General features: G+C 38.7%; 1 protein-coding gene across 5 annotated transcripts in view; it reads left to right on the top strand.

Moving 5' to 3' along the window:
* Positions 1-13,326, top strand: part of sox6 (SRY-box transcription factor 6) — a 132,379-nt gene that overhangs the window by 103,937 nt on the left and 15,116 nt on the right. For all 5 annotated transcript variants that reach the window (XM_079239548.1, XM_079239550.1, XM_079239547.1 and 2 more), the window contains 3 exons: positions 1,388-1,537; positions 3,814-3,994; positions 4,142-4,329. In XM_079239548.1, coding sequence (XP_079095674.1) covers positions 1,388-1,537; positions 3,814-3,994; positions 4,142-4,329 — 519 coding nt within the window. The remainder of the gene's footprint in view (positions 1-1,387; positions 1,538-3,813; positions 3,995-4,141; positions 4,330-13,326) is intronic.

Here is a 13,326-nt window from a genome sequence, read left to right as displayed (position 1 = left end):
AAGTGGAGGCAGTGCTATCATTGTGGGAACATAATCAGTCTGTCATTTCCGCTGCCCATGCGCTGTTATCCTTAGGTCCCATGGAAGAATGGATCTTTTGTACTGCTGCTTATGTGGCAGTGATAAAGTTTCTTAAGGGGCATATATGTGTTTATATCTGGAGATATGAGCGTGAACATAATGTCCTTTTTTGGCTTGGGTCTTCATTTAAACTGCCACAGGTGTTGACAGTAGGGCCGGGTTGCTTTTTCAACATCTACACAAACCACAGCCTGTATGTGGCTTGTCCAACCAGGAAATGAGACAAGGTTTGCTGATTGGTTGTAGGAAGAGAAATTAGATTATCTTTGACAGGACCATCTTACTGAATAACACAACAATCCAGGAGGTTTACCCAATCTGAAGATAGCAAGCCAGCAGGGCAGTTCAGGGTGTTATCTACCTGATGAAGTTTGAGGCTTAATGTAGAGTAACACAGTTTTTCAGACGGTATCTTTATTTGAAAGACCTCCTGCTGTCTGTAGTGGAGACAAAACGCAACTGTATGACTTTTGATGTTGTAAAAAGTTGAAGAATTGTGGGTCTTTTGGACTGTGCAGACACAGAAAGGGATGAAAAAAGAAGATGGATGGATAGATGGATAGAGAGATAGATGGATAGATAGTTTTTTAGGATAATGTGCAAATTACTGTCCTAAATTTGATCTAGCTCTCCATTTTACACCTCTACTTCAACCACTTTTTTCAGTACATTTAACAACCAATTAAAGAGACACATAATGTACTGCAAGCTAATTTTTGAATATATAGTGTTCTTGTTTTTTTTGTTTTTTTTACTTCAGCCCTTTTCCCAACAGTTGTAGTTGATATAATATTGATTACTTCAGTGGTCTTTGTACAGACTCCTAAGACTCACAATGGATATATTAAACATATTCTGTGATGGCAACAGATGAGGTTGTTTGTGGAGTAGGGCTGTCTCTCGTGAGTGTGTGGAGACAAATCACAGGCCAGAAACTTCAATAGGAAGCTGTGTAGATCTAGAGCTCTTTGCTAACACATTTGCATCCAGGCGGCAAACTTTTCTCTGTGATGAGTGGAAAACAGGGGCTCCAAGTATTTTGAGTGAAAGCCATCTCTGTGTGGTTTTTAAGACTGCTGTCTCTCTCTGGGTTCAGTCTTTGAAATACAGTTAAGACCTTTGAAGGGAGTTTGCTGCCAGCTTCATGGAAAGAGAGGAAAGACGTAGAAGAGAGACAGAGAGGGGGGATGAAGGCAAACACAGAGGCAGAGAGAGTTCTAGGGAGAGGAAAAGACAGAATATAAAACTTTGAATGTTTACTGGATTTGGATGTGAACGCCTTGTGGGTTTCTTCGCCTCCCTACAGCAACTGTATGCCGCCCAGCTTGCCAGCATGCAGGTCTCTCCTGGAGCCAAGATGCCCCCACTCCCCCAGCCTCTCAATTCCAGTGGACCCATCTCTCCTTCATCTCTAAAGAATGACAAGAGTTCCTCCAGTCCCATCACTCAAGTCAAGGTACACCTCTTCTTCAGTCTGCCGAACACACAGCAGACCAAGGCTATTCAACTTGGTCCCATGAGGGCTACAGCCCTGCAGGGTGTCAGTGCATCTGTTCTTCAGCACATGACGTTCTACACAATGCCTTTAATTTGAGTCAGGTCTGTTAAGACAGGAATGCATTGAAAACCTTCAAGGCTGCAGTCCTCTAGGACCCAAGTAGAATAGCCCTGGCCTAGACCTTGAGTGGTACTTGACCTAGCCTGGTCTAGATCGTTGTTGTTTGAATAAACCAGTACCTACTGGTAACTGCTTCAATGTTACAGTCAGACGGTGGTGAGCCCAGTTCTACCATACCATCAATCTCTGGAGCTTTAACAAGGCTTTCTCTCTGACCCAGAACTCTGTGGACATGGTTGCTATAGCTATGGCAGCTTCAAGCCAGTAATTTGGGGAACACATGTTTTTCCACAATAAAAAAGTCTTTTCTTCCCTTTTGTAACTAAAATGGAATAAAACCATTTCAACAGTGCCATAGATTTACTAGCAAAAAAAGAAAAAAGAAAAAAAAAAAAAAAAAAGAGTAGGGCTGGTAACTTGTATTCTGGTACTGCTCTGCAAATAAACCAAATACAGGATGTGTTTTCAGCTGCTGTACGGTATAACTGCTCCAGACCTTCATGCAAAAGAAAAGCCACATACATCATCCCCACTCTCTGACGCTATAATCAGAAACATGCACTCGTTTTGAAGTAGTTTAGCTTAATAATATCACAATGAAGAGAGACCATAAATCATGGGAGGGAACCACTCCAGCTTCTCTTCACTCACTGGCCCTCACACACGCAAAATGAACACACACATTTAGGTCCCTTGCCTTTTGAAATTTCCATCAAACTGATTCAACACTAATTTCATAAGTACACTAATCCATTAATGGCAGTGGATTCATGTTAGTCAGACCAATATAAACAAAGCCCTAATTTTAGTGAAAATTGTATATTGTGAATAGCATATATATTAAGGCCTCTTAAATTAAATTAATTATACATGAATAAATGAATGGCTAACATGTACTGGTATCTCCCCATTTCTGTCCACGATCCAATGGAATCACATTGCCTTCAGTTTTGTTTGTCCGTTTTCAGCTTCACTGCATGACAAACTGTTATTGGCACAGTAATAACAAGGCCTTGGGGCACTCTTTGCTTGAGCCATATGTTTGGACAAGGAGACACTTGGGCTCTGAAAGATACAGCAACTGACAACATGAGGTCTAATCTAATTTAAAATACTCCCGTGTAGACAGGGAGATTTATCCTCTGTAAAGTGACATTCGCTCTCTGGGATCCAAAGGTTTTAATCCCAGAAAAACCTTTCTCATAGTCATTCAGATTTAATTGTTTTTAAGCAAATTTAACATGTATATTGTGCCTATGAGCCAGTTTAACCATTATTTTTATGTTGGGTTTTTTTTATGATTGAAGTGATCCGATATGATATCATGAGCTAAATATATTTAAAATTTATTACAGCGCTATACTCTTAAATACAAAACTAAATCACATAAAATCAAATTTAATTAAATGAAATGTTTCAACATGAGTCTGTTGCTCCCTTTGTTAAAACATGTTTGGGCTCAGTAGGCAACAAGTTGAAAATGGAAACACAGAGAGGTCTTCGTCTCACAGCAGTAACGGCTTTAACAAACAACCAGCCTAACAAACAGCACAGAATAAATGCATCCTCTTTTGACCTCCTCTAAGAGCCTCACTACATTTAAGATTTTTTTTTTTTAAAGAAATAGGCATATCAAAGCATATGATAAAACCAAGTCTGCACAAATGAGGAATAAAATTAGAAAACAAGTTAATGAAGTTGATAATGTAAGCCGACATCTGATGATTGGAACAGCTGTCTTTGATCATCGCCACCACCGTTATCTGGTCATTATTTATTCTTCCAACCAGAGTGCAGACGCAGAGAGCAGGGAGGAGGAGAGGCAGAACAGATGAAGATGTACAGAGAGACAGAATCTGCTTTAATTAGTGTGAACAAAGGCGCTGGGCAACTGTGTGGAAGATCACAGAGGAGTGGAGAAGAGAGGAAAGAAAAGAAGAGTGGGGGAGCAAAAAGAGGAGGAATCAAGGAGGTGTGGGTCAGGATTGGGATCCTATAATTAACCAGAAACAGGGGATAACTGTGCTGTCTGGGAATCCGGAGCTCCTCCAAGAAATAGAAGGAGGACCTATTCACATCTGTCTTCTTTCATGCTCCTGTCTCCGCTGCCATAGGAGGAGGGAACACAGCCCCTCAACCTGTCTGCTCGGCCAAAAACTACAGATATGGTCAAGTCTCCTACATCCCCGACACAAAACCTGTTCCCCGGCAGTAAAAGCAGCCCTAACAGTCTCGTTGGCAAGGGTGGTATTCCCAGCCCACTTGGAGGAGCCCTGGGCCGAGGCTCATCTCTCGGTAAGATCACTCAGCATCTTCACTCTTACATGCAGCCATCGATATAATACTGCAAAGCTGTGCCACGTTTTAGTCCAACCTGTGTCACAATACACAAATTATATTCTGTATGTTCCACTCATCAGATTTCATTGACTCTGTGTTTAGATATTTTGTCCAGCCTAAACTCAACTGCCCTGTTTGGGGACCAGGACACAGTAATGAAGGCCATTCAGGAGGCTCGGAAAATGAGGGAGCAGATCCAGAGGGAGCAGCTGCACCACCACCAGCAGGGCATGGAAGCAAAGCTCTCCGCTCTTAGTTCCGTGGGCCTCAACAACTGCAGAACTGACAAGGTTAGAGCTCATATGATTGAGTTATGTTGGTCCTCCAATTCAGGTCTTCACCATTACAAGTTTTTTTCCACAAAGCCCAAGAAAAAGCAGCTGACCACAAGAATGCTCTGCCCTCCTTGCAAGGAGTGATGGAAAGAAAGTATTCAAGAAAGTGGAACATTTTGATACAGCAGTAAATCTTAAAACTAAAAAATTTCTTTAATCCACATCCAGGGTGGTAGTATTGATAAGACCTGGCATAATTTAGCATGCACATGTATGTTTACTCAAATTAGCATAAATATGTTTGTGCGTGCGTGTTTAGAGGTTTCTGCGTTGTTGATGTTGGCGTGAGGGCCGTGACAGGCCATGGCAGTGCCCGGTGTGGGTTAAGAAGACTCTGAAGTCTGCCCAATTAAAGCCAACTTGCAGCCCTCTCCGTCCCCTGACACGGGATGAGGCTGCTTTGTACCAGGAGCACACACTCCCAGGGATTCCCTTTAAAAATATCTTCAATCGATGAGTCAATCAAGGAAAGAAAAAAGCTGTCCTCCTCTCTTCAGCTTGATGCCATGTTGCCAGTTGGCTGTGAGGAGCAGGCAGAAACTGGGAGCGATGCTCATTAATATTTCAGCACCTGACACTTTCAACAAACACCCTCAACTAGGTCAATGTATATGTAAAAAAGTCAATGAATATCTATTTTGATTTCCCTCTAATTTGGTGTTTGGAAGAGATCACTGTCTTTGCAGGTGGCAATCAACTATGCTCTAAGTGAAGTGAAGTAAATAAATTGGTGGAGCCCAGAGAGAGGATGGCAACACAGCATTTTATTAAGAGCATTTTATTGTAAAGAGCTTTACATTATGGAATCAATCCATTATCCTGTATTTGTTCCAACCAAGTGTTGTCATAAATGCTACCAATTTTAAAGAGCCACATGACCTTCAACAAAAATCAGTTCTAAGCTGTTCTTTTTTTTCCCCTTTTTTTTTCCTTTTGTAAAAAAAAAAAAAAAAAAAAAAAATCCTTACTTTTGGTCTGTCTTTCTTTAGTTATCACAAAACTGAACATGAGTGTAAGCACCTTTAGTTTTCTTTCCCAATTTCAGCCTCTATAATCAATACAACTACCTCCATAACTTAACGAAGGTATGCTTGTAGTCAACCAAGCAGTTAAATTTAATATAACATGAAAGAAATATCTAAAAAAAAAAAGAGTACCTAACCATATGCAGCACACCTTCAGGCTCATTGTCCTGAAAGTTAATGCTCTTTTTATTCCATGTTTAAGCATTTCTAAAATCCTGTTTGCTTTCTCTGAAGTTTGGACTCAGCTTATGTTCAGTCAGTATTAAAGTATTCATTTCAGAGGAGAAGAATCCTGTTTTTTCTCCTTTTTATAAAAGGCTCTTATTGTCGAAGGAATTAGTCACTCCTCACCTGTAATCTACCTTTTGTTCACGTTTGCCACCTGAGCAGAGAGAAACATTGTGTGCATGTGTGTGTGTGTGTGTGTGTGTGTGTGTGTCTGTGGGCACCAATAAGTTAAAAAAAAAAAAAAAAAACTATTTAAAAAATAAGTACAATAGAAGGATAATAGCATTGACAACACGAAAATGAAGCACCATAAAATAATTAGGTCATTTAAAGCCCTTTAAACATTTCCATGCATGTTTATTGCAGAGACCTACCTGCCCATAAATGAAACAGCATCACCTCTGGTAATATGTTTCCTTTTTCATGGCCAAGACACACTGTGTGACTGGTGTGTGACTCTCCAGTTTGTGCAAATCATAGTGAGCTATTATCATGTTTCAGTGGCACTGCTCCTATTAGGATGGTATGAAATTAGATGCAAGCTTTATCAAGTCAGCTAAAAGAATTGCCCCATCATCTTCATCCTTTTGCTGCAATAAAGAACAGTGAGTTGTAATTCAGCTGTGAAATTGGAGAGGTGAGAGAGTGTTTTGCTGATACAACAAGCCAACAGACTAGAAAGGCTCGAATGCCCCAGATAAAAGCTTTCACTTTAGTCAGTTTCAGAATATTAATATTTTAAGAAAGCCCCTCACCTGACATAAATATGGCGTGGTCTTTAATCGCCTCCCTCCCAGTCTCTTGTTTGGAATTTTATCATAGTGAGAGCTTACATGAAGAATATTCTGGAAAGGTAACATAAATGGGATTAAGGAGAGGTTAAGATCATTCAGTGTGGCTGTAAGATGGGGATATTAAATATTGATTTATCCCACTGTAATGACCGGGCAGAGGAGTGGTTCTAAGTGCTGCTTACAGATGGATCAATTCATCTTTTCATACAAAGTGTATAAGAACAGTACAATGAATTCCTCCCTAACCTTTATTACTATGACTCCTTTATCCCTTCCTTCTTGGGCATTGACCTAGGAGTACATGGGGTAGATCAGAGTCTCTGTTCCAGAATATACAGGCCTTTAACCTGAGGACATGTAAAATATTTATGCTTTACAGGAGCAGATATTTTTTTGTGCTTTTTATTTGTCTGTTTTCACGATATCCCATTAGTACAATAAAACCTTTTACAACCCTTCTGCAATTTGCCTTTTTGAAATATTTATCTAAAGGTATTATTGTCTGCAGAGGGCAATTACTTTGTTCCATTATTTACCATCTTCTCCTCACCCAGTGGATGCTTTTACCTAGAACCAGTTTGCCTACAGTCATATACAATACATCTGAACCCATTTGTAACCATTTGAATTGTTTCCCTCTATTATGCACTTGGGCTAAAACTGGACTGTTTTTCAGGGTCATGGGTGTATAAAAAATCTCCATGTTTTTATTTAGATGGTGCATGCGAACATCCAGCTACTTATGTTGCTGCCTTTTATCAACATTTATGGCCTATTAGAATATATAGCCAGTAGGTCAAAGATGGAGGGCTTTCTGCTAATACATTTCCCCCTGGCTCAGCAGAAAAAAAAATCATTTCAATGACACTCAAGCAATGTATGTTCATGAATTGTTTGACTAATATTTTTTCTGTAAAACTACTAAAGAAATGCAAATATTTCCAAATATCCTATGAAACTCTCATTATATTCTGATTCTGAATATCATGGATAAAAAGCTGATGTAAAGGATGATATGTATTTAAGTAATTTTGTGGGCCAGTCATTTGACCATATCTTAAGCCCTTTTGTCCCAGCAGCATCGTTCAAGACTTTCTTTGACCCTGGTTTCTGCTACGGCTCGCTTGAGAATGTAGCATTCGTCAGGAAAAGCTGATGATTTTCATTGATTTGTCAATTTTTAAGTTCTGATAAAATCAAGCAAATGTGATGTCCTGGAGGTTGTGCTAGATAAAATATAATCTTCTGCTGACAAGTCCCTAACTGGAATCAAAAGGGGAAAGGTCAGTGTATTAACCTATTGAACTGCCCTTTGTGCCCTACAACACCTCCTTTCCGCAGTATTGATGACTACAATTGTCCATTTCTCATTTCCCAAAGCTCAGCCTGTAAATATTCAAACGGAGCTTACACTTGTGCTCCAGAAAATCCAGACTTCTAACCTATTGGTTAGATCCCCCCCTCCACTCTGTGCATGTCCATGTGTACATGCATACATGCACATACAAGTATGTGTGTGCATGTGATGCCAGGGTTCTATTCAGTCAGAGCTCTCACAAAAACTTTGAATATAATCTTGTCCGCTTTGCAGCCCTGGAAGCAATTTTCTGCTCCTTTTCAGCTGCTGTCTTGGAAATTGCAAACCAAGGCATTTTGGCTGCAATGTAAATCCTTGGCATACAAGGGTTTGCCCATCCAAATTAGATTATACTCAGCTCCCAGACACTGGCTGTAGCCAGCAAGTGCTATTGTGAAGATTGCTTACATTAATACTTTGTCCAGTTGTTCATGTTTGCCAAAAGAATTTTTTTTTTTTTTTTTTTTTTTAAAGTAAGACTTTGAATCAAGTGTACTTGTGTGTCACTGAAGGTGCCTGTCCCAGGTCAAGTTTTTACTATCTTGCATCACCTCTAGTGAGACATCTTGGTAATGTCACGGATGGGCAGCAGGAGATGAGATGAAAGTATCTAAATGCAGGACTTACATATACAGATAAAGGTAGAATGAAGTTTTTAAGAGAAAACGCTGCTGGCTAACAAAGGGAACTCAACTAACAAAAGACCAAAGTAAAACTGGAACACTTGGACTTGAAAAGCAAAGACTGAAAACTATCACACGCAATGAAACAGTAATGAAGAAAGGAGATTGTGGAGCAAATATATAAAGTAAACAATGGGACACAACTACAAAATAAAACAGGAAAAAAGACAAAATTAAAAACTGACAAAAGATCTGAAAATTAAATACATTGTAAAAACAAAACAAAAAAAAAACAAGAACAGAAACGCACAGATCTTGACATGTCAGGACATTAGATGGTGGTGGCTCCATTTTTATCGCCAGTCGTTATTTAACTTGAGTAAATTTTTGATTGCGACAGCTGTACAGAAATGGTTAAAACCTACAATTCCACAAATTACATAAGGGAACCCACAGTAAAGGACGAGGAGAGGAATGAGCTAGAAAGTCTCATTGATGGGCTATGATATTATTTCAAGTTTAAACATAATCGTAACATTGTCTAAAAAAACCAAAGGTTTTGTCCATACACAAAAAATAAGTTTTGTGGATCTATAGTGTCTGATATACACCTGTTTCTAACCCGGAGTGTTTGAAAAGGCTTAAGGATTTAGCCATATTTCATTCCCTGGAAGACGTGGTGAAATGTCCTGTATTACTGAGAACTGGAAATTTCTGAAAGCACATGTCAAAACAAATGATAAGTGCACAGCAGGGGAGACAGAAGGACCAAATAATGACAGAAATGTGTCATGGCACCGAAGACAAATATTACACATTTAAGTTCATTTCAGCATCTCATCTCATTTCAGTTCAGCACACGCAAAAGTAAATTTACTTAAATTCATTTTCAATGACTTGCATAAAGTTTCAAGAATTAGTAATGTGTTGTGGAAATCTTACATGCACTTTTTAAGTTGATACTGAAGGGTCACAGTTTGTAGCAAAAGAGTAAGCAAAAGTGACGCTATTTACATTGGTGGCACATCTTTTTCATCGTTTTCTATTTCTTTTTTTTATTGAAAATAAACAACAAACTAAAATTAAATTGGCACAAAGCCCAGAAAGGGTCATCTCTCCCTCTTTCTCTCTCTCTCTCTCTCTCTCTCATCATAGTCACACACACATAAGCATCTTAATTTAATTAAAAGCCTTTCCTACCTATGTTTTAAATAAATGAGGTGATGCCCTGGTAGAACAAATGGGACTGGAATAGCTTTCCATCTCTGCTCTGTGTGATGTTAGAACAGATGCCAGCCTTTTGTGGCTACTACTGTTGATTCTGCTCCTGTGTGCATTAGCCTTAGCAAAATAGCAGCCATGGATAAAAAGAGAACAACAGCCTGCATGAAAGGAACCTGTGGGTTTACTGCATGGCTGGATGTACTTAACATTTAAACGGTTCACAACAAAACTACTGGAAAAGTGCAGAATTATAAATAATGATACAACTGGTCAGAATAAAAATACAAAACAGATGAGGTGCTGAGCTATGAGAAGCTGCAGCCATATTAAAGTGGAGTCTTTGTTTTCAGCAGGACTGGGGCAGATTGTTCAGGGGGTTTAGTCTGAGACCCTCAGAGTCTTCACTCAAGAGCTACAGACCACAGTAGTGACTGACACTCGATACACAAAGCCCTGCATTGTGGTCTGAACCAGTGCCTCTAACTTACCACATACCAGGTGTGTGATATAACAAGAGCCGTTTCTGCACATTATCAAAAATAAGTGGACGTTTAGAGTTAAACGTTTGTTACAGGCTCCAGTTGGGAAAGTTGTACATACCCAGTCTGAATATTCCTGATTTGAAAGACAAGATAGTCTAAATATCTCATAAAGTACTGCAGTAACTGCTGTCAGATTTTAGGAAGAGGGCTAAATTTGTGATTTAATTTTATATACGTAAATTGAAGGACAAGAATAACCAAATTATATGACTTGAATCTAAAGAGTGGTATGTTCTAAAAAGCATGAAATGAAACAAGGCAGATCTCAAAGTAATTTTATAAGCAAATATGCAAGTTTGAATTGTGCATCCATTGTCTGGCAACATCTCAATTTTCAGCATAGTGGAAAAAAATCAAGAAAACATTTAAATAAACATAAAATTTCCGACCTGACTGATTTTTTTTTTTTTTTTCAGATTACCAGACTTCTTTAGGGAATTAAATGCATTTAATGGAGTCCAAGTAGAATAGTGGAATTCCACCAACAGGAATTCTATTGTTATGGAATTTTCCATTAGCGATACTCCTCCCATAGGAACAACACGAAGAGCAACTTGACTGAGAAAAAGTACATAGATACGTCTCTGCTTTGACAAGTTTAAGGCATGGATAAGATTCGTTTCACCTTGTCATTTTAAACTGTCCTGACCAAAGTACATGAAATGTTTCTGAAGTGGCGTTGCATCAGCAAGTCGGCGCAAACAAGGTGAGCTGACTATGGATTTAGGTCTACCTAACTCCTACTAATGTTTCTTTTTTTTTTATCTCTATTTGAACAATCTCGGACTATATTGCTTTTGTGTAGCCTCAAGCTATTTACAAAGGGGAGAGTGAAGGAGTGTCAGGATTGGCAGTACGCTGCCTAAATACAGGGCGGGAGCAGGCACAATATAGAAGGCTGTCCGCCACTCGCCCCTGCCTAGAATACACCCTGTGGGCAGAGCAGAAGGCCTCCGGCACATGTTCTGTGGCCAGCTAGATTAAAGCTTTTTTTTTTTTTTTTTTTTTCACAGCATTGACAAGGGCTTTTTTGGGCTCTCTCGCCCAAGAAGGTCCACAGATTCTGTTATCTTTCCTCTTCCTACTTGTCTCTCTTCCGCAATGAGTCACAGCTTCACCGCCCAGCTGTAGTCATGAGGAACTTAGCAACTTTTAGAAACAAAAGCCTGCACAGGCTAGGCTGATGAGATTATTGTGGGTGGCAGGCCTCTGCAACAACTTGGAGGACACGACTGTAATTTACTTTGTGGCATAGAGAGCTGCATGCTGAAGTCGTTTTGGGGAGGGACCAGCAGCCTGCTTCAGTATCTCCAGCTCTTCTCATGGCATGTCCTTTGCTACTGCCGTGTGTCAGACTGATCAGTAAAAATTTAATGACACTATAAAATAATAAAACTGCCATTAATTTATCACAGCACTTGATGCGTGGGCAGTAAAGAACCATTAGTTCACTGAATATTTTCCAACCCTAAAACAAAACCCCGGTGCTATGCAGATAATTTATAGCCCCTAATTTCAACTATATTTCTAACACACACAGATAAATTAACAAACTTATAACCTATAAGTATATTAAACTCAGTATATAAAATGTTATGAAAATTTGTAGTACCATATTGAGCAGATAGTTTGATGTTAATTAGCATAGCAAGAGAGCAATACTTGCAATTAGAGTATTATATTGAAATATGCTAAATGCTTTCTTGAGTGTGTGTGTGTGTGTGTGTTCATATATATATATATATATATATATATATATATATATATATATATATATATAATATATATATATATATATATATATATATATAATGTGTATATATATATATATATATATATATATATATAATGTGTATATATATATATGTGTATATATATAAATATAAAAATTTTCATGGATAAAGGTAAAAAAAGAAACATATTTTTCATGTGAACCAAGTAAAGCAACTTTAAAGGATGTCTGAGCAAGAGTTTTATTTAATGTCACACCAGTGTGTCTAATTTCTTGATTTTAACTGATCATATATGACTTAGTGTTGTGAAGAAAGAAGTTCAACACTATGCTAGTTATTAATGAAACTCATGATGGATGGTCCCTGTTTTCCCTCCTTCTCAGCCCAACATGATGCTTAATGATCATGAGTTTATAAAAAGACTTGATTGATCAAGAGGGGCCACCGTAGCGCAGAAGAGGGATGAGAGGACTACTTTATTACAGACATACAGCATCGATGAATGCTGTGTCTTCGCAGAAGACTGTCCAAGAAGCATCTGAAGCAGCACCATCCAGCTAATCGCACTTCAGTCACTTTGTCATCAGGCTGCTAGCTTCTTTCATTAAGAGCAATAATGTGGCTGGGTGATGGATTCGACTGTGTGTGTGTGTGTGTGTGCATGTCCGTGCGTGTGTTGCTTTACACAGAACGTGACACAGTGAAAGGCACTGTACTCCATCTTCTCTTTACAAAGTGTCCTCTAGCCCAGCAGGGACCACTGCATATGTCATAATTAGAAAACACTTATGGAAGCAAAGGGCCGTCAGATAGACAGGCTCTAATCACAGGCCATAAGCAGGTAGTGGTTAATTGTATATCAAAATCACTCAGCTGGTCATAAATAATGAGTGCGCCTTCAAGTATGATGGTAAATTGCAGTGCTTTTTCTGCCTCTCTTCTGGTCCTTTCTTTTGAGGAATAGTTCTTGAATAAATAAAAGCTTGAGGAAAATCAAAATACTGTGAAAGGCCTCAAATGGACTTGAACTGTGTTCATCCTTCATCTTGTCATATTTTTTTTTTAACTCTGAAGAAAAAAAATAAGTTTCACAACAGAGAGAGAAGATATCCTCTTTGTTACAGAATCACAGGTTTTCTTCTGATTATTCTTGTCAGAAAGGTCGTGTTTTACAAGGAAATCCCAACTTTAACATTTGAATTCACAAAAATGAGGTCTTCTTAATGTTTCATTACCTCTTATCTGTGACAACAAAAAATAATAATAATTAAGAGGAAACCCCCTACAATGTATAACAAAGGAAGCATTTAAAGATTAATACATGGGCTGGTGTGAGTGTGTGTGGCTGGGGAGCTGTTAGTATTGTATGGGGAACTGTACCTGGGTGTCTTTTCAAACTGCATGTGATAGGCTTATTTATAAAGAA

This window comes from Telmatherina bonti (assembly GCF_933228915.1).
Source record: "Telmatherina bonti genome assembly, chromosome: 1".
Lineage (NCBI taxonomy): Eukaryota > Metazoa > Chordata > Actinopteri > Atheriniformes > Telmatherinidae > Telmatherina > Telmatherina bonti.
Note: the sequence above shows the minus strand (reverse complement) of the source record. Positions and strands in the feature narration are given on the sequence as shown.